We start from the raw sequence: 26,483 nt of genomic DNA, 5'->3' as shown, positions 1-26,483 counted from the left end.
AGCAGCAGCAGCTCCAAAATCTGAAATGTTCTAATAAAGCAAAGCAATGCAAACATCTCTGAAAAGCAGAGAAAACCACAGAAAAAGCTTCTGCTCAACAGTCTCGCCCTCCTCGTGTGGCCAACCGTTACTATGAGGACTGGATATCAGTGACTCTTTTAATTAACCTGATGTGAGACGCTCCTGTATCTGTGTCTCAGACACTTTGTCCTCTTGCTAAGCGGTGGCAGTGGCTCAAGCTCACAGAGTGAAAGTAATTGAGCTGAATAAGCCTAATGCCCCACGCAGTTATTTTAATGAGAAGTGGCACGGGGCGCTCAGCGGGTGTTCTGCTTAAATCCCAGTGTCCATTGTGCGGATTTCAATCTCGTGGCCCGCGCGAAACCTCGGCCATGACACAAAAAACTCCATTGTATCATTACGCCCGCTGCATTCATCTAAAAGCCACTGATGATATTCCCATTATCACTAACATGCATTAATTTCTGTTAAACAAACAGGTCATCGAGTGCTGACAGAAAAAGAAAAACGCTGCTAAGGATAAAAAATAACCAGCATCATCTTAGCAGTGATAATGAGCCACTTAAGCAACATGCAATGACTCATCTTCCAAATAGAGAAAGGTTGCTGTTGAACTGCAGCTTGATGGCTTAAATGGATCATTGAGAGAGAACTCGGCACAGCAGAAAGAGAGAAAAAGAAGTTAACAAAGGGTTGGAGCAGGTGGAGCAAATGGATGTTTGACAGGGTGCTACGAGGCGCTGCGTGGCACAGTCAGCGCCGGAGGTCCGCGGTACCTTCAGGTCGCTCCCGTTCAGGCGCATCCTGTTGATCTTTCGACCACTCGGCCTGGTTGAGTCCACCCAGTAGATAAATTCTTTCTTGTAATCAAAATCCAGATGGATGATGTTGTAGAGGCCCTGAGAATCACACAAAGACAGGAAATGAGGTTTCGTTTACCGAGAACGGCTCAGCTTGAAATGCTCGATTTCTCCAGCATCGATGTGATTTTACTGTGATATTGATTTATGTTCCCATAGGTTCCAGTACTTTCAACCACACAAAGCTTTGGATAAGTGAGTCGAGACCACGTTGCAGTCTATCAAAACAGAAGATGGAAGTGCTCTCCTCCTCTGTCACGCTCACAGGACCCCTCTGTCAGTCACACAGAGCTGCTCGCCAAACAAGTGCCCCCACCCCGCTGTCTCACACTGTGGGTGCTGAGGAAAGATGTCAGACAATCTGACAGGAGAAACGAGACATCTTCATCAGACCATCAACACCCTCACAGACAGGTGCCAAAGCGTCCTGGGGGGACCTTTCTCACTCTAAACACCAGCTATAGAGATGAAGCCTGCACGCCCCTTTATCAGCGCTTCCACCGCCGCTGCATTTTCCCTCCGTTTCCCTGCAGACGCTGCAGAATCCAGCACTCGTAATGGATTCTTCGAACATGAAATAAAACTTTAAAGATGACTCTTTCATTCTGTTCCACGATTGTTGATGAATTTGAGGGAAAACATAACTGAAAGCGAATGTACAACATGACTGTATAAAACTGCTTAAAACTCGTCTGAGCAAAATTATGTTGCATCAATTTTGCAGCAAATCGAGTATTTTCACAGAGCTCAGAGGTTTAGTGTTAACCACAGACCGTTTGTGAGCTTGAATAGTTTTATGTGTGTTGTGAGAGCAGACTTGCACATAGTTAAACATGTATGGATTATATAATGTCCGATTCTGAATACTGTTTGGTAAATAAGGGGATTTGATATAATGGGGAAATAATCCTGCTGCTTTTCCAGCATAAACATTGTGTAGACACGGAGACATTCATGAAAACTTTTCTTATTTCAGATATATTTAGATTTTCAAAATAAAAATGAGTCTGATTACTTATGAGATAATGCTTCTGGGGTTATTATTAGTCAGTCCAACACAAATGAACATGATGCCACAGGCGAAGCAAAACTAAACACACTGAACATGGAACGACAAGACTTTCAAAATAAAACAGGAAACATGGAGAGACGTAAACTGGGACATGCAAGCTTGACACAAGAGACAGAGAGAGGATGAGGGACACAGAGAAGAGAGACACAAGGGGAACCTACAAAGACAAGGAGACATAGGAGACAGAAACTAGACGAACACTAAACCCAGACCAGGCCCCCTGACTCTCTCTCTGCAGACGTATCTCCTCTGCCAACGACAAAAACTGGTAAATATCTAACTGTAAATATAACAATTTAGTGTTGTTTCACTTCTGCTGTTTAGATTTTAACTCAGGCTCGATGTAGCCTCTTGAATTTTTCTGACAGAGAACAGTGACTCAACCTGAATTAAGCAGGCCTGCCAATAATCCTCCGGGTTGTTCAAATATTGAATAAAGCAGAGCTCCTGTAACCACACAGTGCAAAGAGGGGCAGACCTGTGACAAAAGCCGGCATCTTTCATAGTACAAGAGAGGAACGAACACAATTGCACTATATTAATTAGATTATTCTCTATGCAACACAGTACTATAACATTTATTATACTGTACTATTAATATGATTTATTTCACTATACATGTACAATAACAGGAAATGTTTCTCTGTATTTACATTTAATTATGTTGTTTAGATGTTTTACAAATGATCAGATTTTACACAACACGGATGTAAAAAAACAACATTTTTATAAAATCCGGGTACGTGAGGGTGTGGTGAAGTGAAATCAGGTCAGCTGCCGATAACAGGCTGTGATTAAAGCGAGCCGTGGCTAATGAGAACAGCAGTGCAATCAGCAGAATACAGCGAGTCAAGAGGTTAATATGAGCGTGACAGCAGACCCTCGGACGGCTGTCAGGTGATTTACAGTGAATCACAGTTAAACATTTGTGATGCTCAACAGTCAGATTTAAGCTTCGCCCGAAGCAGCAGAGATGAGACCTCAGCATGACTGAAATAGTGTTTCCTCCGGTCCCCTGGGCGATTTCTCTCATCGCCAATCAGAACTACCAACTGTCCTCTGCCTTTATGGGAGGTTGGAAGGTCAAGGTGGACACCAAATACCGAGAAAATAAGTTAGAGAGGTTTGTGCATCATGTGTAGGTTTGATGCTAAAGGTCAGAGAATAAAGTTTCACCTGTGCACAAACTCAATCTGGTTCAACCAGGTGACACAAAAGTGTTCAGAATAAATCATCAAACTGTGTTAACGCACATATTAGATCATTAAACGTTACCATCTTAGTGTCATTGCAGCTGTAGAACATTACACAGCAGCAGACAGTTTCAATCTTATTATGTAAAATAATGCACGATGGGGCAACAGCGTTACAGGGTCATTAGGGTGCAACCCCTGGACAGCACAGACTGATTAAAGGCAAACAAAGCACCAAAAATTATTTCTATTGTGTTACTATGGACTTCTCTCTGTAAAGGTATCAGTCCAACAGGGTTAGCGGACATTCAAGCACAAAAAAGAACAGGATGATTATCTGTAGCCTGCCTCTAATATCTAATGATCCTCTATCCAAGAGTAACATGCACGTATCACTTACCTGTTTCAGGATGGTGTAATTTGAGCCATCCACACTCAATTTGCGGATCTCGTGGTGGTCTGCCATAATGAGAAAGGGCTCTTCAGCTAAAATGAGGAACATGCATCGTTAGAGGGCTTCTGCACGCTGAGCAAACCTGAGAAACTTAAAAAAATCTGACTTACCTGACAGAGCCTTGCACGTGTTAGGATTACGCTCCAAGGCTTCGTAGCCATCCACACACAGGCATTTGTAGGAGCCGTACGTGTTTATGCAGCGCTGGCTGCAAGGAAGCGTCGTGGAGCACTCGTCAACATCCACACAAGTCCTGCCATCGTCCTTCAGATAGAAACCAGGCCAGCATTTACACTGATCACAAAAGCAGAAACAAAGAGTTTTGATCATGAGCGCAGGAAACAAAAAGCCTCAGTCGAGCTGTCGCGACGCTTCCTCTGCTGCAGTCAGACAAATTATTAACATGTTAACTTGTGTCAGAGAGACAGCTTTGTTATTAAAGCAACATCAAAGCCATTTTAGAGCAGCTGGCAGTAACAAACCATGTATCTCTGGGCCTCAGTGTAATGCAGGTCAGCAAAAAGCACCCAAACCAAGCACCAAACAGAAGTTGGCATCTAAGCCATGATTTAGACGTACTGTTCCTCAGCTTAAAAACTGCACTCCAGTGACCGAGGACCCCACAAAATAACTGAAAGTGCTTGAATCAGCTGCTCTGGAGCCGCTGCAAATCCCTTTCTTATCCAAAGTTATAACCTTGAGGGCCTTTCTGCTGATCTTCCTGTTCAGGCCACAAATGGATGAGCTAAGGGTCCGCATCGACATGCAGCTCTGCCCCTGCTGCGATCAGGAGATGCTTCCTGTGCTTCCAGCCTCTTTGTAAACCACCATCACGAGGAAGAGCAGGAGAAGAAAATTCAGAGAGGAAGCGATAAAACCGCCGCAGAACGACAACGGGCAAAGGCACCAAAACACTCCGGGGGTGTGGCCTTGAACTTTGACCCCCGCACCATTGCCAGGTACCGTAGAACCGCAGAGTGCAGTGAGGGAGCAGGTGTTGGCAAATCATTAAGCTCACCTTACAGTTTTCAAGGTTATTCAAAAAGTGAGAGGCAGCGTGTGCTGTATATACTCCCACCCATCTTTATCTGTGTAATGAAGTGCAAAGTTAGCCTTGATTTATTATCGGCCATTAATCATTCAGGTCCACCACTGCTAATATCAGCTCCATATTTCACCTGCTGCTGAATTGGAATTTATGCAAGTGCTTAAAATGTAGGTCACAGTGTTTGGCACCTTATAGCGTGACTCATGGTTCCAGATGCAGATGAAACCCTGAGACTCATTTTTAGGCTGCTTTGCATGAATTGCAAACTGATTTTGGTTTGCTGGTCTTTATCATCGGTGATGCCCACTGGACACTTACCTTATAGCCTACAGGAAGGTCCTGGCAGTCCTGCGTACACCCGCTGACTCTGCGGTTCAAGCATTCGTTCACATTGCAGTTCCTCTCGTCCGATCGGTCCCCGCAGTCGTCTTTGCCATCGCAAAGGTTCCCCTGAGAAATGCAGCGTCCGTTGGAACACATGAAGAAGGAGCCATTGCACAAGCTTCCTGAAAAGAGCAAGACATGGGTGTGAAGGCAGAGCGCCCTGCAATTCCTCCGTGAAGGCGAGGAATGACTTGAACCTGGGATCCTGGGAGATTAATCCCTTTAAGTAAATCTCTCCGGGATGCAGCGCCGTTTTTGTTTGCAGCATATATACGCACCAGCTTCCTGGGTGATTGGTGCTGCTGATGGCACTGACGAGAGTCCAGCTGAGAGCCAAACAGCAGTCTTACCTGCAGCCAGACATTTAAGGTTCAGAGGCAGTTCGTCAGAGTGGTCGGGACAGTCCGCGTAGCCATCGCACTCCCACTGAGAGCTGAGAAGACAGCGCCCGTCCCCACAGCGAAATTCCTCTGACCCACAGGAACGATAGACTGAAGAAAGAGAAAGACAGCCGCTCTCTTACTGCAGGTGGCAGCGACATCGTTTCAGATTAGGGCGCATCTTTAGCTGAATCCAAATCAGTTCTGTCAAATCAAGCTGCAAAAGCGAGATTTCCACGACTATGGTTCATAATGTCATTAGCATGGTGATCTGGAGGCGTAATGGCATTCAGCTGCGTTGGCCAACATCTCTACACTAAATGCACACGTTTCATCAGCCGGTAATCATAAACCACGGCTGCCACAGAGAACCCCCCCCCTCTGCGAGACAAACAGTCAAAGCTGCAGCGAAGCTAATAAACACAGAACGTCGTGCACGTGTTTGAAAGCAGCCCAACATACAAGGACAGGATGTGATTCACAGGCCGACGCTGACTTTCTGCTCGCTGCCTTTGGGCCTTTTTTAAACTTCCTGCTACTTTACATTAATAAGACGGTCACTCAGACGCCTTGCTGAAATACAGTAAGTGGTTTGGTGATGATAAACAGTGCAGTGTAGTTACAAGTATCACATCAACACAACTGCTGCATTACAAAAGAATCAATTCAGTTTTATTTACGTAGCACCAAACGACACCAAGTGTAGGTTTCCTGCGAATGGAGCCGTAGCTTAAATAGACAACAGTCCTCGATGTAGTTTCTTTAAAGTCCAAACAGGTCCACAGCAACAGAACTCCAAATTATGCAAACGTAAAGCTCAATTCAAAATGGATGAAGAGAGATTTCGAGGTCAAAAAACTACGTGGCTCCACTGTCCCCCAACTTCCTGTTTCTGCCGCACTATCAAAATAAAAGCATGCATTTCAAATTAAACTGCATGTAGGCTCCTACACCAAGAGTCGCCTCAAGTTGCTTCATCCTGGAAGGACCCTGCTGTAATCTTACAGAGTCTGAGCTGGCCCCGCCCCTTCCTGAGCCTGAGGAGTTTTTCCTTCCCACTGTCGCCAAAGTGCTGCTCATAGGGGGTCATTTGATTGTTGGGTTTTTCTCTGTATGTGTTATTGTAGGGTCGACCTTAGAATATAAAGCACCTTGAGGCGACTGTTGTTGTGATTTGACGCTGTATAAATGAAACTATTAATATTTATTCTTTTACATTATTCATATAACACATTTAATGTATAAAATACTGTTATGGAACTTGCCTGGTGCAGCTTTCAGCACGAGCACCGTGATAGTGAATATAAGAAAAATGAAAAACAAGATAAATCTACTTGCCACATTCCACCGACTCATCAGATCCGTCTCCACAGTCGTTATCGTGGTCACAGACGAATCGCTGGGGGATGCACGCTTTGTTGCGGCAGCGAAACGAGCTGTCATCGCATGTGTTGTTGGGTGCTGATGCATTAAAAGAAATTAGTTAAATTGCAAATCTGTGGATAAACACTGTAAAACCAAACATGCAGCACTCTGAGCAGATGACATCACGTCTGGGGCTAATCAAACGTCTGAATGCAGATAAAACAGGCTGAAACTGAACAATCCTAATCTATTAACCACTGCTTCACATGTTTGCTCTGAACATAAATGTTACGCAGAGATTAGCAGTGGGCGTTTGGTTGGTGGGTTCTTTAATTTGCTGTGGGACAAAATAAGTTGCAACAAAATGACAGCGTGCAAACACGCGTCGACTTGAAGCTTCGTTCTTTGAAAGAATTAGTTCTGAAGAATTTACCACAGCCAGCAGCGGAAAGTTCGTCACTCCCATCAGGACAGTCTCTCTCCCCGTCACACAGCCAGCGTTTTGGAACACAGGCATAAGACCCGGGGCAGCTGAACAGCCCCGGAGCACACGTCACCGTGCCTGAGAGCAAAACACAGACGCACTTTCAAAAGAGTGCATCCAATCAGAAGCGGACGTCTTAGGTTTAGTTTGGATGTTACCTTGGAAACGCTTTCAACTGATACTCAGTTCTGACCCCAGTAAACTCGACCCATCGCTGTGCAGAAACAACATCCTGACTGTGCTTTGGTGCATAAATGATGCACGTCAGCAATGAGACAAAGGTAAATACAGTCGTTCAATTAGCCGCGTACAGCTGAATGCAGATCTTGCTTTGGACAGTAATTGTAAGTGAGGAGCCTGTGGACCGTTTCTTCCTTGACACTCCATTACAACCAAATTATACAACCGGTGCTCACAGCAATTCCTGTCTCTTTATTGCGGTAGTATTCGTTTCATTTTATTGTAAAATTCATTACATACACATCTCATTTGCCCATTGAAATAGTTATGTCTCCGGGGCCTCAGTGATGAAAAATCTATTTGCCTCAGTGCTCGCTCGAATTATCAGAAACGCCCGCAGTCTCATTTGTTGCCTCATTAAGATTGTTTCATTCTCTACATTCATTTCCAGCTCGGCTACAGGACCACGTGAAGCCACGGCGCTGTAATGCGATCCGGCGAATGTGACCTTTTATAGCAACATCAGACTTTGCACGACAGCTGAAAGGGCACTAACCACAGATCTGCACGCTCTCATCCAGGCCGTCCTCACAGTCGTTCTCGCCGTCGCACAGCCACTGCTTGGCAATGCACTTGTTCTTGGAGCAGGCGAACTGGTTCCACAAGCAGGATGAGTCTGCAGAGGGCAGTGGACGAGGAATTTCAGTGCCATAAATCACACAAAGTGAGGAGGAAACAACAACAAATGTGCCATAGCCTACAGAGTGAGCAGAGCATTTTTAATCAAAACTCAGAAAGTGGGCTGACTCCTACTTGCCCCTTGGCTTGCTTGTTTTTCTCTTTAGCTTTTCAGCTCAGCAGCACACATACGTGCACATAGCTGCCACACCGCCCTTTGCAAACAGCACTTTTCCCAAAGGAATGATGGATTGTAGTTACAAGGCAATAAAATCACTTGAATATTGATTCAAATCATTTTTGCTCTTCGTGAAACGATACTGGAGTGGGACCGGAAACCAAGGATGCATTCTGCTGATTACCGTGTGCAGAAGGAAGAATTTGTGTCACTGAGGCACCTCGTTTCCCCGGCGAGATGTTCTGTGGTCTCATTCTCTCTGATGTCAGGCCCAGCAAAGTCTGCCAGAGCTTTGATAAGATACTGGGAGGAGGATACGGGATGCGCGCACCAGGTCAGACCGCAGCACGAGCAAATATGGATACGACTGAGGGTGGGGGGTATCTCACGCTGGGCTGCTTTCCTTTCTGTCAGACTTTGCACTAACTTTATGTGTTCTGATACCACGATGGAAGATAAGGACGAGATAAACATTAAACAGCTAAATCTGGAAACCACGATTATCCAGACTTTCCGTGTGCGATACCAAATTTGCACTTCAAATGCAAACAGCTGCTTCCTGTGTATGACAGAACAGCAGGTCTACAGCACGATAATCGTATCAAAGAAAGTCTTTCATGTCTCATTCTCAATAGTGTTTTGCACAGTGGAAAAGTGCACTGTGAATCGTGACGAGACAAACGAGTGTTTGGTCTAATCAGCCGTGGAATTTCACATTTCTGAAACGTAATAACGTTTTCCTCAAAGCACATTCCCGGTGCAGTTAGATTATCAGTGGATGGGGCTTTTTATATGATAATTAACTCAGAGGGATGGGAATATTGTCTATTTGTCCGGGAAAAGCTATTCAGAACTTCTCAAAGAATTCTGGCGTAATTCATATCAGCTCTGACAGAAGCACATTCGAAGCACGGGGACGTTATCGTTTCACACAAAACCACATTTCCAGTTAAAGGAATGGAAATGGTGTTGTGTGTTATGCATCTGCTACAACGTTCGCAGGCAATTTACAAAATAAATCTGATAACTCGGAAATGCATTAAACTTGAAAATTGCACTGAACTCCCTCTTCTATTGTTTGTGGCTGAAGTCCTCGGTAATTACACAGGAAGAAAGGCCACATTTGTGTTATCGCAGAGAAATGCTTTCAAAGACATGCACTTAAGTCCTTTGCTCGCATTTTATTTGTGTTTGTCTTAATTATGTAAGCTGCTGCCGAGCTGCTCGTTTAAAAATAAATCGCTGAGGCTGTACTCTGAATGACACGTGGATGCTAAATGCTAACTGTGTAGCTACTTTTGGCATCATGATCTCAGTTTAGCATGTCAGCATGCTAACATGAAGCTGTTTGGTTCTGCAAAGGTCATGTGTCACAGGAAGTAGAAGTTTGACAGTTCCTGAAATATTCATCAGTGACCTGTTTGTGGAGTGATTACAAAGATCAAGGAATCATAGAAGTCACAGGATGCCTTTCATCAGTCGCAGAAACAGCTGAATTAGATGCTAATGTTCAACGATGTGATGCTGATGCTCTGATGTGCAGAGCTGGAGTAACTGCAGAGGATGCAGCTGATCAGCTGCTGAAGCTAGGACAGGAAGAGAGGTGACGATGAGCAGAGGTGGCTTCATGCTGAGAAAGAGCTCCTCAGATGTGAGGTTTGATTTGAGCGTGCTGATGGAGACGTTTAGAGGAGGTCAGAGCTTCACTCTGTCTCTCAGAGAAAGCAGATGATTGGCTGAGGTGTGCAGTAGGAGCAGAGGTGGGTAGAATAAGAAAGTAGAATTTTCTGTACTTTCCTGGAGTATTTTTAAACACTAGTATCTGTACTTCAGACAGGCTGTACTTTTGCCACCTTTGAGTAGGCGCGACAGGTGGGTACAAGGTGGGGGTGGGATACAGGATGACTGCCTTCTTGTTTGCAGTGATGACGGAGAAGCGGAGTCTCTCGTGTTTACAGGTGACACTGTGATTTTTAGAGCAGGTGGAGGAATCCCTGCAGAGGGTAGCAATGAAAGCCAGTAGAAACAAAACAGAGTACTCGTGTGGACGAGGGGAGACGGGAGGAGAACATGTAAGGAGCCTGGAGGTGGGCGTCACAACTGGAGGGGATCAGGCGCGACACGAGCAGAGATGAGGGAGAGAGGATGAAGATGGAGCTGCCAAGCAAGAGGAAACGAGGAGGTTTGTGGAGATGCAGATGGTTGGTGCGACAGAGGAGGATGCTGGGAGGAGAAGTAGCTGACGCGGACCTGTGAGTGTGAAAGTGCTCGTTTACCTCACAGAGAAGGCAGAGCTGAGCACAGCCGACTGCTTAGCGACTCCGCCCACAGGCCACGCAGCCTGAGACAATGCAATGAACTGACAGCGCCAATCAAGTCAGCAACGGTTTCCACCCTGCGTGTGTGTGCGCATAACTTCATCAGGTCCAATTACCTACGACGCCGCGAACCACCACCCGCATTAAAGCACCCGGCTCGTTTTTCCCTGACGCCAGAAGCACTGACATGTGAACGGACGTGTGTACAAGCTTCTCATTTTGTGGGCAAATTACGTTAATCCATACCACGACTTAACTACGGTCCTCCTGTTTAATTGGAGAGATCTCGAGTTTGCATTAAGTTCTGAACACATTAGCATGCACGAAAGCAGAAGAATAAACGCTCTCGCAGCCTCTGGTGAGGGAAGCAGAGGAGTGGCATTGTACTGTGTAATCCTTTCATATGTCACCGCTTTCCAGTGAACCCATATTTCCATCTTCAGTGTAACCGCTTCAGTGAGTGATGGCTCATTAATTAATTGTTACACTGGAAGGGCTGTATATTATAATTCAAAGAGAGCAGGGGAAAATGGTGCGTCTACCACCGCCTCGCTCTGAATTCAGGGTCAGAATTAGACTTTCAAACAAGCAGCAACACCCACTTGAGAAATCTCAAACGCACAATCAGGCTAAGCAAAACAAAGTGAGAAGGAATTGCCTCATGGCGCGATAAACAATCATCTCATCTTTCTGCCTCCTATTTATATATTTAACGTGATATTTGTTGCAGGCCTGGATCTATTTAAATGACAAAAACATTACAACAAACAGCTTCTAGTTAATAGAAAATAAATATCCTTGCAAGCGCTGACAGCGTTGTGTGCGGGAATAAAATACCTCATCTGTTATTTCAGTTTATTCTGGGGAAGCTCTTCTGAGAGGGCGAAGATTTGTTGGCCTACCGCATTGGAATTCATCTGCTCCGTCTTCACAGTCCTTTTGGCCGTCGCACAGCCACACGCTGGAAATGCAGTTCCCGCTTGGACACGCAAAGTGTCCTTCCTCACACTTCTGCCCATGGGAAACTGGCACAAGCAACAAAACCAAGTCAGTGCGCTGGGCTTTAGCAGCGATTGAGATCATTATCTTTCCTAAGCTCTCTCTGGAGCTCTCATTCCTCTGTCATAATCGTCTCTGAAAACGAGATCTGTCTTAAGTCTTTTCTAATTGATGCCGGCTTCCTCGATCTGCCTGCGAACGAAGAGGCAAAATGTGTGTCTTTGTGCGTGCCTGCGCTCACCCTGGCAGTTGGTCTCGTCAGCGTAGTCGCCGCAATCATTGGCGCCATCGCAGATCCACGAGGCGTGGATGCACAGCGAGGTGGAGTTGCAGCTGATGAAATCTTTTTCTTTCACTCCCAGCTTGTAAAAGTGAGAGCAGTCGGTGTGGTCTGAATACAAAACACAGAAGCACAACTCGTCACAATGCCACTGCTGTGTGTGTCTGTGTGTGCTTTAACTGCGATGGAGGACTTACTGCAGTTTTTCTCGTCCGAGGCGTCGGCGCAGTCAATGACCTGGTTGCACCACGCTGAGCTGGGCACACAGCTCCCGTCTTTACACGACGACTCTGATGAGCCGCACGTGACATCTACGGTAGAAGATCAGCATTTCAAAGAGAGACGGGAACAAAAGCAGCACTCGTGCAGCTCGGAGCAATACTTGGACTCATCTGTGCAGGTGGAGTGCTAACAGCTACCTGAATGCCATGACCTTGTGTGTGCTTCAGTTTTCTTCCCATGTCCATTTCCTTTTTCTGCATCATCAATCTGCCATTTTCTGCTATTTTGATTATGTAAAAAAGTTTTTGTTTCATGTCCCATGAAAAGAAAACGCTGATGAAGGTACAACATGTAGTCAGGTAAACTCAGCTCTGTTATAAAGCTGCTACTGTCTGCTCAGGCAGCTTGATATAAACACCTCAGTATGTTTCTGCCTTTAAACTAAATACTCACATTAAATAAAATCACTGCGCTCTGTTGGAATAAAGAAAACACCGTACAGGCTCCCAGAATCAACTTTTGGGGTAAGATTCTTTGAATTTTTGCACTCGCTATGATCTCGTGGCTCATTGGAGAGCAAAGGCTCAGCACAGCATGGGGTCCAGCGTGAAACACTGACAGAAGCAGTAGTGTAACTGGGTTCTGCCTTCACGGATGGATAGGAGGATGGATGGCCCAGCAGGTCACAGGGCTGTAACTTACTGCTACACAATGCTTCGTCGGAGTTATCCCCGCAGTCATTGATCCCGTCGCAGAAGCGGTTGGTGGCCACGCACCGCTGGTTGTAGCAGGGCCGAAAACCCTTCCGGCAGCTCCGGTTGTCTAAACAAATAGAATTGCATGTATGTGTTAAACTCCAGTATGGTGACATTTAGCTCTTATAAGAACTCCAGACCAAGCTAACGTGCTTTTTGAGGCTCTTACCACAGTACTGCATCTTCTCATCTGATTTATCTTTGCAGTGGGCAATTCCATCACAGGTCAGCTGGAAGTCGATGCATTCTCCATTCCCACACTCATACTCAGTGTAGATGTTGCAGGAGGAATTCTCTGCTGCAAAGGAAGAGTGTGGAAATATTATTGCACAACTGTGTTCCAGCATGGAGCGACATTTACATTCGGTCAGTATGAAAACGCTGCGTTCAATAACACACTTTCAGTCGGCCGGCTGCGAATTGTGGAGAATATCATGATGCTGCACTGATGGTCGATTTGGTGTACAGCGCCATAACATGAAATGCCAACATTTGTCGTGATTTTCTCCAGGCATGAATTAAAATTCCAGCAACTTTCACAGACTTTGATCAGCCGTCCTCTGAACTGCTACTTGCAGCTTTGCAAGTCAAAAATGCCAAACTTCCTCCTAATGAGTCAGACTGGAGTGTGGGTAAGAAGCCTGCCATCGTCTGCCATGACATCCAAGCGATCGTCCAGCTCCGAGTCACTTGCCACGTTCAAGCTGGCCAAACTTTCCTCGTTTGAACAGCTCCACCCACCATATGGTCTACCATCACTGCATTTCATATTCAAGCAGCAATGTCACATTAGCCTCGTGACTCGACGTTATACGTGGAAAACAACCTGCTCCTCTCGACTTTTCTGATACTCAAATATTGTGCACGGCAACATGCAGTAGCTCATGCTGAACCTCTGCACGTGCTGTAAAAGCACAGCTGTTTGATTGTGTGTAGTTATGTAGCGAGGACGGAGTTCAAAAATGTCAGTTTATGTAAAGAGACGGGCAGAGGCCGGGTTACACCGAGCTCGTAAATGTAGGCAAAGTAATCCTGATGACTTACACACACATCTGTTGTCGTCTAAAAGCACACGCTCTCCACGGCAAGTGCAATTGACCCTCCCGTACGGGGTCAGCAGGCAAAGGTCGCCGCAGCCTCCGTTCATGTGTCTGCATGGGGACAGCTGACCTTCAATAAGAATCAAACAGAAGCAAGTCCGGCTTTTAAAGCAGTCACAGTGATGTTGTTTTAAAACACAATCCTAAAGTCGAGTGGCTTACCTTCAGCAGACTTCGCACTGACATCAGCAACAACATGACTTATTTCAAAACGGCTTCCAGAGCAGCTTCTTTCCCCCGTACTGTCTGAAGGTCTCTATCAATATCTATACCAGATGTTATCATCATGTTGCTTAGCAGCTGCCTAACAATATGGCTGACAGCATTTATGCAGCATTTCAGAATTACCCACAACATCTTATAAAGGCATGCATGTTTTATCTAATGACAACATCTATGTTATATCAGAAAACTTCAACTTTGGATGACTTTGCATATTATGACACATCATCTGGTTGCTTGGCAACTACCTAGCAATGGGATGAAAGCACCTTTTTGCCAATTATTTGGTATCTAATTTATATAAACAAAAAGTTAATTATTCATGACATATTATAACATCCTTGTGTTGAGCAGCAACCACATAGTGATGCTAGGTTGCTAATATTTATAGATTTTTTTCGCATATATACACATACAGCTTAAAACATACTTAAAAAAGGAACAACCTGCCTGATGCTGTAGCATGCAGCAGGAATTACAACGTGTTGTTCGCAGGATTTTGTCCAAAATAAGTCAAGAATGAAAATGTTACTTTGTGAGTCCGAGGTCCTGGCACTGAATATTCCAGAGTTAAGTGTAATTATAACTAAGTGGAAGCGATTGGGAACAACAGCAGCTTAGACTGGCCTGCACAGAGTCCTGACCTCAACCTGACAGGACGTCAGACGTGGCCTTCTCGTCCGACATCAGGGTCTGAGATCACAAATGTGCTTCTTAATTGTTAAAGAATTCCCATAAACACTCCTAAACCTTATGGAAAGCTTTCCCAGAAGAACTGAAAAACTCTTATAGCTGCAAAGGTTCATAATAAATCATATTAAACTGTGTGGATTAAGGATGGCGTGTCGAGCTCGTGTGACGGCAGACGAGCCGTTACTTCTGTCAGTACAGTGTGTGCGCGTGACTGGACATCATCCTGCTGTGAGTACGTCAATATTTAAAGTTGACAACACTCATCTGTTGTGTAACTTAGCTAAATATGTAATTATTTATAAAGAGGATATATGGTTATGATAAATGTAAAGACAAAAAAGTATAAAGTGAGTTTTAAATTCCTTAAATTTCAACCTAAATCTGCAAGTCCAGCCAATGGGGCGCACTCACACCCACATCCCTCTGCCCTACTTGGAAATTAAACTTTTTATGACACTTAAGAGACTCCCTTTATAACAAAAGTCACTTTTTATATTAATTACCTCTGAGGCTTAAGTTTCTAGCTGCTCTAAATAAGACCACTTTCATTTATCAGCCCTGGTGTTTTCTGCATTAAATTAAGATTCACTTTTACATATATGTTTTCTGTTGGGTATCTTCTATATATACACATCTGGGTAGAACACACGTGAAATGTGTACCTGTTGATTATTGATGTAATGTGATCAAACATTGAGACTGATCAGGATTGGTCTAAATGTTACTGAAGCGAAACAAACGTCAGTGTGGGAAGAAACTGTATCGAGAACAGACACAGACGCGCTCTGACTACATTTACCAGCCTCGTCTTTCAGTCAATGATCCAAAACAACATTAATGTGTCTAATATCCGGCCAAAAACACGCCACGGCTCGTGCAAACACACAACACACAAATATTTGCAGAAACGACTCTGCATACAGTGGCTATGAAATTCGCCGTATCCCAGATGTTCAAACACTCACAGTTGTTGGTATCCTTGGCCACAGTGATAATTCCCATTGGCTGGTGGGGAATATCTGCTCTAAGTACTTTGGTGTCGCCGCCTGTGTACTTGTTTGATCGCAGCACAGACCTGCGGGCCCAGTCTGACCAGTAGATGAAGTCTGCATAGATGGCGAGCCCGTAGAAGTTTCCAGGTCCTGATTTAATTATGACCTAAAAACGTAAAGAAAACACGGCTGTTAGATCGGAGATCGGTGACGTCACTTTGACGTCACCCCTGCCGCCCACTTGACTGCTTAACCCAGATGTTGGGGAGTAAATGACAGCGCCACTGGCAGAAAGGCAAGAATCCATCAGACGACACCCTCGGGGACTCTGCAGGCTCGTGGAGGGCCGAGGGGTGCGGGTGGTCGTGGTGGGGAAGCAGCTCTGTAGTCTCAGCTCTTAGCAGGACAGGTTTGTAAGTGACATCACATTAGCCCTCTGCCATAGTGGGATTAACAGGACAGGTGTTGATTAAAGCAGCGCAGCGTGCGGAAGCAACAACTGGCCATCAGGTAAGTGAGAGACAGAGAGAAGAGGGGGAACCGCCAGATGGGGCGGGTAGAACATATTGACAGGAAATTAGATTTGGGAGTCGTTCGCTTTACGGCCAGAAACGCATTCGTTTTGTGCCGAAAATGAGAATATTTCATAGCTTCTTATCAGATTCTCTTCATTCAACAATATTCAAATATAACGCTTTAATTGTCACGTCAGCCAACTCCCAGCTGATTACTTTAACAGGCCTCAGATTTACGAACGCTGCTGAAGTAAAACGACACAAACTGCTTCCATGGATGTTCGCTCTCTCGGGGGTAAAAGGGCATCTTGGTCTTTTTCAGCTAAACATGCTGACATACCCCCTCATCGTGTACTCCGCTGCCCTTTGTGAAGCATTGCCTCCGTTAATGTCCCCACTCTCAAAATGGCACAGAGCACAAAGCTCTGCAACTGATCTTGTTCTCGCCAACCGCTCTGCCAGCATGTGATGGCACTGCTGCCGTAAAACTAGTCGTACCCTCAAGGATACTCTGCTGCCATCAAAGTTTGCATGCATGTGAGTCACAATCAAACTGGCGCTTTGCAGAGTGTTTCACACTAGTTCTGGGACCTGTGCTGTTTTAATTCTGTGAATCCACACAGATTTGTTCTGCTGTTGATTTAAACACTGGTGCAAAAAATCTATCTTTTGTTTTCCTTTAAAATCGTCGGCTTCATGTGTGCTGTCTTCATGCTTTCTCTTCCATAACAACAGTCTGGATAAGCGCTGAAGTCGACAGTCAGCTATCTTTGTTTAATTCACACTTTTTAATTGGAATGGAGTACCTGCTCCCCGAGCAGTGTCACTGCAAAGCCTTCATTAGCAGGAGCACACTGCAGCAGGGGCATGTGGGGTCCCACAGGTGAAGACTCTCAGCCTGGTGACCTGGCTCATCAAACATATGGGTGACTAATTGAGATGGGCTAAAGTGCTGAGCAGCAGAGGTCATATTAAGGCGAACCTTAAACCCACAGCCTTACTGTAACGCTCTGCACACCTCGGACAGGCTGGTTCTCTCCAGCTTCTATTATATGCATCAAATTTTTATGGTCACAACGTGAACTCTTTTCACAGACTTTTATTTACTCTGGCTAAGAACAACTTTATCGGCGCCATCGGAGACGAGTGACAAAGAAAGATAAAAGTTCGGCTGGAATCTGAGAGCTTCATTTCAGAACTTTCCGTCCATGAATCCTTCCTCACACAAACTTCCAGGTGGAATATTTGAAGCACAGCTGTGTCTGTGGTCACTCTTGGGATCGGACAAACACTACGGGGGTATTAGAGACGGCGATAATCGCAGCCAATAACATTGATTCTTTCACTCCCTTTAAGCACAGGGGCTCTAACCATCACCATGCACGGGCAGTTTTTGTTCCTCTGATGTTTACGCATTAAAATTACAAATGATTTCGAATATGGAGGTGATCGTGCTTTTTCTTACAAAAACAGTTTATTTGTGATATCACACATTATCAGTTCAACATCACTGAAGTGGCAAAAGACACAAACTGAACAGAGAACTGCTGTTGTCCTTTATATCTTTAAATGTCAGTATTTTGCTTGTAAAAATCAGGTTTTGGAGGCAGGCAGGTAGCGTGTTTCATAAATGTGACTGTATGTATGATCCACACATGAATAAGTGTTCTCACCATCAGCCTTCTGTTTCTGGATGCATGCAAAGCTGAGTGTGACCTGTGCTGTAATTTCAGATATGAAACCTCTCAGACTTTTAAAGAAGAAGATGGAGCACATGGTCACTGACCCAGGTAACAGCTGTGGATGGAGAAAATGTGAGGTGACTGACAGGAGTGGACGGTCCTCAGGGTGAAATGAACGAAAGGATTAACTCAACTATAGTTTTCATTCGTCTGTGTGCTGCTTTCACTGCGTCAGTATCCAGAGTTCCTGTTGATTTGCAGTATAAACAGACGAATAATTAGACACTACGAAAAGCTCGATTTGTGCACAAGGATGGATTTTGGCTGCTTTGCCAGTGTAAGTAAGTAAGTAAGTAAAATTTTATTTATATAGCACATTTCTAGATAGAAATCACAAAGTGCTTTACAAGATATAACAGATTATAAAAATAAAAAAAAACAAACAAGATACAAACAAAGTTAGCAAAAAGCAATTTTAAAAAGATGTGTTTTTAGCTGTTTTTTAAAAGTAATCAATGAATCAGCGGATCGTAAGTTCTGAGGAAGGGAATTCCACAGTCTGGCGGCCACAGTAGCAAAAGCTCTATCACCCCTAGTTTTCAGTCTCGTATACTGAGTGACAAGTAGGCCCTGACTACTCGACCTCAGAGACCTACTAGGGGCACAGGGCTGTAAAAGTTCAATAATATGGTAATAATAATATTCTTCTTCTGGTTGGCACCAAACGACTGCTATCCAGAATTAACAATTTCTCTCTCACCATCAATAACTCGCTGGTCCCTATCTCTCCCTCTGTGAAAAGCTTGGGTGTCATTCTCGATAGCACATTATCCTTTAACTCGCATATCAATAAATGGCAAATGGTAAATGGCCTGTATTTATATAGCGCTTTACACATCCAGTCATCCACCCATTCACACACACATTCACACACTGGTGATGGCAGCTACATTGTAGCCACAGCCAGCCTGGGGCGCACTGACAGAGGCGAGGCTGCCAGACACTGGCGCCACCGGGCCCTCTGACCACCACCAGTAGGCAACGGGTGAAGTGTCTTGCCCAAGGACACAACGACCAAGACTGTCCAAGCCGGGGCTCGAACCGGCAACCTTCCGATTACAAGGCGAACTCCCAACTCTTGAGCCACGATCGCCCACAATATTACACGTGCAGCATATTTCCAACTCCGTAACATTAATCGCCTCCGCCCCTTCCTCACACCTCACGCCACTGCCATTCTCATCCATAATCTTGTTATCTCTAGAATTGACTACTGCAACTCATTATTATTTGGCCTCACACAAAAATCTATCAACAAGCTCCAACGTGTCCAGAACTCTGCTGCCCGTATTATTACTAGGACTTCTTCTACCCACCACATCTCCCCAATCCTGAAGCAACTTCACTGGCTCCCGGTCAAATTTCGCATCCATTTTAAAATAATTCTGTCTACATTCAAGGCTATTCATTCTCTCTCTCCACCGTACCTCTCTGACTTATTACAGATGAAGCTCCCATCCCGCTGCCTCAGATCTTGGCATCTTCTCTTTCTCTCTCTGTTCCCTCTGCTCGTCTGATCACAATGGGAGGGAGGGCCTTTAGCTGCTCTGCCCCTCGACTTTGGAATTCCCTACCCCCGGACCTCAGAAATATTAGTTCATTCTCTCTTTTTAAGTCCACCCTTAAAACTCATCTGTTTAAAATTGCCTATTCTTAAATTTCTGTATGTTTTAACTTTTATCTTCTATTTTTACCATTGTGTATATTTCCAGTTTTTATCTGTTGTACAGTGCCCTTGGGTGCTTTGAAAGGCACTATTTAAATAAAATGTATTATTATTATTATTATTATTATTATTATTATTATTATTATTATTACTGGGTCTATGTCTATCTGGGGCACATAAGAGGACTTCGGTTTTATTTTCATTTAGTTGGAGGAAGTTTTCAGCCATCCAGCCTTTAATGGTTTCCAAGCACACATTTAAAAGCCGCAGCTTAGAAGCCTCCTCCGGTTTAAAAGACATATAGAGTTGGATATCGTCCGCATAACAATGGTAACAAATATCCTCAAAAGGGCTCAGAATGTGCTGGAGAGGGAGTAAATAAACTAGAAACAGTAATGGCCCTAGCACAGAGCCTTGTGGCACACCAAAAGACAGAGACGCAGAAGATGATCTATACTTAGAAACTGCCACAGAGGAAAATCGGTCAGAGAGATACGAGGAGAACCATTTCAATGCAGTCCCAGAGACACCGACCCAGTGTTTCAGCCTGTTAAGTAAAATATAGTGGTCAACAGTATCAAAGGCCGACGTAAGATCCAACATTAAGAGAACAGAACATTTACCTGCATCGCTTTGTAACAAAATGTCATTAGAAACTCTAAGAAGGGCTGTTTCAGTGGAATGAACTTTACGAAAGCCAGATTGAAATTTGTCGAAAATACTATATTTATCTAAAACTGCTGTAAGCTGCTTAGCCACGATCTTCTCTAGAATCTTAGCAATTAACGGAATTTTTGAGATCAGTGGCTCTGTCGTGCATAATAGCAGCTTGAAAATGTGCAAATTCAATCCTGTTAGAGGAACAAATGGAATGAAAGCAGCGGCCTTAATATTGCCATAAAGACACTCATTAAAGTGAAGACCTGTTGTCGAGTCTACCTGACTAATGTGGATGACAGAGCTGGCGGTCGCTCATTAATGTGGATGAAAAAACATCCACCTGTTTGTGTACAAAGGTGAGAAAGTCATCTCTTCCCTGCATATGTGAAAACATGCACGCCTGGGCCGACAGTATCAAGCCCCAGAGGTCTTCATTAGTTTTAAGTAGACTTTTTTTTGGCTGCGTGACAAAAAAATCTAAAATTAAAATAATAAATAAGACAAAATACAGAAAAAGAATAAAAAAGCACAATATATATTAGATATATATTAGATATATATTAGATATATATTAGATATATATTAGAACAAAAGGCATCAGGCCCTGCTGTTACATGCTGCGTGACAGTCGGGGAGGCGTGCGCTCATTCATGGCACTGAATGGCAGCGTGCAGCTGGACTGCACTGTACCAACCTGCAGTAGTGCAGCGGTGTCAGTGACTCTCTTTTATAAAGCACTGTGTGAGTTACAGGGATTTGAAATGATGCCAGAATGAAATTTGATTAAAACAGTTGCTCATTTTTTGGACAACGATAAAAATATTATAATGAAAAATGAAATTAAGGGAGAGGCTCCATAAACAAGCACACGGTGCTCCACACAATGACACAGAGGCACTACTCACTGTAAATGTAGAGTACAGCGAAAAAACTCATTTCTTTATGTTTTACACAGAAGTTTTTGTCCTTTTTAAAGTAATCGTGACAAAAAGCTTCATGAACGTCTTTCAGACTTTGCCTCTGGCTGCTGCTTCACTCGCTCTTCGCTCCTCGGACCGTTTTCCGCTAGCGGTAAGCGTAAAGGAGGTGGGCTTGCTGTTTTAGTTAACAACCGGTGGTGTAACCCTGCCAACATAACAATCAAAGAAAGGATTTGTTGCCCGGACACTGAACTGTGTGCTGTTGGACTCAGGCCGTATTATTTACCCAGGGAATTCTCTCACGTCATCTTGGTGGCTGTTTATGTTCCCCCCTCTGCTAACCCCACAGCTGCATGTGACACTATCCACTCTGCCATAGCTCGGCTACAGACTCAGCACCCGAGTGCCTTTATTGTGATCTCGGGTGACTTCAACCATGTATCACTGGACAATACACTACCAACATTCAAACAATATGTGGACTGTCCCACCAGGGGAGAGAAAACTTTAGACTTACTGTATGCTAACGTCAAGGATGCATACAGCTCCTCCTCCCTCCCCCCACTTGGTAGGTCAGATTATAACCTGATTCACCTCACCCCCTGCTATGTGCCAATTGTGAGGAGGGAACCTGTGACCACCAGGACTGTCAGGAGGTGGTCAGAGGAGGCAATAGCGGAACTACAGGGCTGTTTCGAGGTGACCGACTGGGAAACACTCTGTGAGCCTCACGCCGAGGACATCAATGGGCTTACTGAGTGTATCACAGACTACATAACTTTCTGCACCGACTCCATTGTTCCAGCTCAGACTGTTCATTGTTACCCAAATAACAAGCCGTGGGTGACTAAGGACATCAAAGCCCTCCTCAACAACAAGAAGAGGGCTTTCAGAGGGGGCAACAAAGAGGAGGTGAGGAAGATCCAGGTGTTACTAAAGGACAAGATCAGAGAGGCTAAGGACAATTACAGGAGGAAGCTGGAGTGGAAACTCCAGCAGAACAGCATGAGAGAGGTGTGGAGGGGCATGAAGACCATCACTGGATTCAGGCCAACCAACAGCAGGGGAGCTGAGGGAGGTGAGAATAGAGCCGACGAGTTGAATCTGTTTTTCAATAGATTCGACACCACAGTGTCTGCTCCCACCCCCACAACCTCACCTGCAGTCAGCCTGGAATCCAGAGCCACACCACTGTGCCAGCCTCTCTCTTCACATGTTGCCTCCTGTGAGATTCCTGACACCCCTCCCCCACCCATCACCTTCACTCAATACCAGGTTGAGATGCAAATGAGGAGACTTCACTCAGGCAAGTCTGCTGGACCAGACGGAGTGAGTCCCCTTGTCCTCAAGGCCTGTGCCCCCCAGCTGTGTGGAGTCTTTCATAAACTGTTTATGCTGAGTCTGAGTCTGCAGAGGGTCCCGGTGATGTGGAAGACATCATGCCTCGTCCCTGTACCAAAGACGCCTCGTCCCAGTGGCCCCCAGGATTACAGGCCCGTGGCACTGACCTCCCACATCATGAAGACCCTGGAAAGGCTCATCCTGGACCAGCTGCGACCCATAGTAAGACCACATCTGGATCCCCTTCAGTTCGCTTATCAGCCTCGTCTCGGAACAGAGGACGCCATCATCTACCTGCTCAATCGTGTCTACACCCATCTGGACCAGCCGGCGAGCACTGTGAGGGTCATGTTTTTTGACTTTTCCAGTGCTTTCAACACCATCAGGCCGACCCTCCTGGGTGATAAGTTAGCAGCGATGCAGGTGGATGCTTCTCTGGTGTCCTGGATTGTTGATTATCTGACAGGAAGACCACAATATGTACGTCTCCCACAGTGTGTGTCTGACAAGGTGATTAGCAACACAGGGGCACCACAGGGGACTGTCCTCTCCCCCTTCCTCTTCACCCTCTACACCACAGACTTCAGCCACTGCACAGAGACCTGCCATCTTCAGAAGTTTTCTGATGACTCTGCGGTGGTTGGATGCATCAGCAGGGATGATGAGACAGAGTACCGGGCTGTGGTCGACTCCTTTGTCACGTGGTGTGAGCAGAATCATCTGCAGCTCAACGTGGCAAAGACCAAGGAACTGATCGTGGACTTCAGGAAGACCAGGAAACACTTGACCCCTGTTTCAATCCAGGGGGTCAGTGTTGACATTGTGGAGGACTATAAATACCTTGGAGTTCACATTGACAATAAACTGGACTGGGCTAAAAACACCACAGCACTTTACAGGAAGGGCCAGAGTCGTCTCTATTTTTTGAGGCGACTGAGGTCCTTCAACATCTGCCAGAAAATGCTGAGGATTTTCTATGAGTCTGTTGTGGCCAGTGCGATCCTCTATGCTGTTGCATGCTGGGGGAGCAGGCTGAGGGTCGCAGATGCCAACAGACTTAATAAACTGATCCGTAAGGCCAGCAATGTTGTGGGGATGGAGCTGGACTCCCTCAAGGTGGTGTCGGAGAGGCGGATGCTGTCCAAGATAAAGACAATGTTGGATAACACCTCCCACCCACTCCATGACATGCTGGCCAGTCACAGGAGCTCGTTCAGTGAGAGACTGAGATTACCCATGATGCACCACTGAACGACACAGGAAATCATTCCTGCCTGTGGCTCCCTGTACAACGCATCCACTTAACACACTGTTTGCTGCTACAGCTACACATGTTTCTTTTCCAACTATTTATTTATGAGTGACTTATGTATGTATGTATGTATATATATGTATATATTGTACTATTCTTAGTTAGTGTATTGTCTGTCTTGTCTTAATGTTGGTTTAAAATGGAGCACTGTAACAAAAAATAATTTCCCCCAGGGATCAATAAAGTATTCTGATTCTGATTCTGATTTCAGAGGAAAGCTTTTCTTTTTCGTGTTAAGCCTTAAAACGGCCCCTTGAACCTTTCAAGTGTAAAAACAGCATAAAAGCAGTCAACTAAATGAATGAACCAGTGTCATGTCCACACAGTTTCTCAAAAAAACAACTATGTATTACACATTACGCCTTGTTTTTTTTGTACTTTTTATATTTTACATTTATATTTATTATTGAAACTTGCACCAAGGGAGTGGCACTCCAATTTCGTTGTACTCTGTACAATGACAATAAAGGCTATTCTATTCTATTCTATTCTATTCTATTCATCTTCTAAAAAGTAATGCAGCATTTACATAATTACTTGTTGTACCCAATTATCAGTTAATTCTGTAAACCTGTGGCTACAGTCCCGTACACTCTATCATAATGAAGACGCATCTTTCTTTGCGGTTTTATGTATGATCGCAAAACTGACAGCAAGATCAGCCCAAAGACTCGCCACAGTGCTTCTACTTGAGAAACACGGCGTCCACGGTAAGTCTGACCACTCATCAGGCTCTGGCTGCTGGGCTCGGTTCAGCAGGCACTCACTACAATCTCAGTTCCTCACCAGCTCTGTGTTAGCATGCTGTCTGTGCAGACGCTTCTGTCCTGGATGCAGTTTGCATCACGCTCTTCTACTTTGGTGCAAAGCCAACAATTAGAGCCTATTTGATGTTTTTTTTTACCTATCTACACTGATCAGAAATGATCATCTTTGAAATTTGGCTGAGTTATGCCAAATGACACAAGAGTCTGTGGCAGATTATACAGAGACAAACAGAACGAGCGGTGGGTGATGGATGGCACAGTGCTGTATGTAAATGACACGTCTCATGAGAAACAAAGGTTTTGCGTGCTTTACACAGCTACTGAACCTTTACTTACTCTTTGAACCTGATCTCAGCCCTGACTAGGGATGGGTATCGTTTAGGTTTTATCCGATACCGGTGCCAAACCGGTACTTTTGAAACGGTGCCGGTGCTTAACCCTTTAAGACCTACCATAGAACCAAGTCCACCAGAGCTTATATTATATTTTTACATGCTGTGGAGCCGTTTTTGGGAGCATTTCAAGTTGCTATACATCAATACAACCATCATAGCCCAGATTTTAATCATATGTATTCATTAAGTGCATAGTAATTACATAAATTGCAAAAAAGTGCAATAAACTACAAAAAAATTGAAAATCGTTTTTGCTTTTTTAACATATATTTGTAGTTAGAGAAATTTAAGAGGCTTATCCCTCAAAACTGTAAATACAAAAAAGTTGCACAAAATAGTTTCCCACCACAGGAAATTTATTTTGAGTGTCTTCATAGTTTTATTTTTGAAATACACCAATTTTTATACACTGCAGGAAAAACGAAAATAAATATTATACTGCAAATTTGCAAAAAAGCAGCATATGCATCAAAATAAACTATTTCCAACAGTGCAATATGAGTCCTCAGCATCCCAGAAACGACACAGAAAGTCACAAAGTCAAAGATAACTTTTAAAAAGACGAGTATAGGCCCTGAGGCCCTGATAGTAAAAAAGACTACATTTCCGCGAAATGACGTCACTTCCGGTTTCGGGCAGGTAATGGCGGAAATGCAAAAGTTCGCGCTGACGTCTATTCCAACATAGGAAGTGTTATGAACAGCTGATCGGATCGGTAAAGCGTGTTTCTGGAATATTATGTTTTTGTTCCTGCAAGCGCTTTTTATGCAGTTTTTGCAAAGCTTTATGTGGAAGGAAACCGTGACCGAGGACAAGCTGATGGCATAAGATGTAAGTACAACTCCTCCGGTTTCATATGCAAAACAAAATATTTGCGCTAGCTTACGTGATTGCAGTGCTACTGGGATTTAAAAATAGTTACGCAAAACAGAGCGTGCCCGCTCCGATCGGCTGTAAAGGGTTAAAGAGTGCTCAAACCGGTTCTTAAAGAATGGAGAACACAGACTTTGTCCAAAAACCTCTCATGTTCAGCTGTTTTCCACTTTTTCTTTGGTCATTTTAGCCTTTTTGGCCAGGGTGAAGGGAGTATCTGCCATCAAACAAGAAGACAGCCGCATGTAGCTATGATGATGTTTGCTAGTTCACCTTACATGCATTAATGTAATAACGTGGTTAGCCTACTCAACGTAAATTACACACGAACAACATGAAGCTACTCACGCAGAGAAGAACGGCTGCTGCTGCATCATCATCCTCATCATTTCTGCTACACTGGCAGGGCTAGGG

General features: G+C 44.5%; 1 protein-coding gene across 2 annotated transcripts in view; it reads right to left on the bottom strand.

Annotated features, from left to right (window-relative positions):
- lrp1bb (low density lipoprotein receptor-related protein 1Bb) overlaps positions 1–26,483 on the bottom strand; it is a 265,411-nt gene that overhangs the window by 45,494 nt on the left and 193,434 nt on the right. For both annotated transcript variants that reach the window (XM_085250161.1, XM_085250162.1), the window contains exons 44-58: positions 15,852–16,044; positions 13,916–14,041; positions 13,041–13,169; positions 12,819–12,938; positions 12,092–12,205; positions 11,856–12,005; positions 11,518–11,640; positions 7,998–8,117; positions 7,211–7,339; positions 6,751–6,873; positions 5,383–5,523; positions 4,967–5,154; positions 3,711–3,894; positions 3,547–3,632; positions 798–920 (exon numbers count right to left, since the gene is read on the bottom strand). In XM_085250161.1, coding sequence (XP_085106287.1) covers positions 798–920; positions 3,547–3,632; positions 3,711–3,894; positions 4,967–5,154; positions 5,383–5,523; positions 6,751–6,873; positions 7,211–7,339; positions 7,998–8,117; positions 11,518–11,640; positions 11,856–12,005; positions 12,092–12,205; positions 12,819–12,938; positions 13,041–13,169; positions 13,916–14,041; positions 15,852–16,044 — 2,049 coding nt within the window. The remainder of the gene's footprint in view (positions 1–797; positions 921–3,546; positions 3,633–3,710; positions 3,895–4,966; positions 5,155–5,382; positions 5,524–6,750; positions 6,874–7,210; positions 7,340–7,997; positions 8,118–11,517; positions 11,641–11,855; positions 12,006–12,091; positions 12,206–12,818; positions 12,939–13,040; positions 13,170–13,915; positions 14,042–15,851; positions 16,045–26,483) is intronic.

Source organism: Mchenga conophoros, linkage group LG16, assembly GCF_057382185.1.
Source record: "Mchenga conophoros isolate Kocher_MC1m ecotype Shallow Benthic linkage group LG16, M_conophoros_male_GT1.1, whole genome shotgun sequence".
Taxonomy (NCBI): Eukaryota; Metazoa; Chordata; class Actinopteri; order Cichliformes; family Cichlidae; genus Mchenga; species Mchenga conophoros.
Note: the sequence above shows the minus strand (reverse complement) of the source record. Positions and strands in the feature narration are given on the sequence as shown.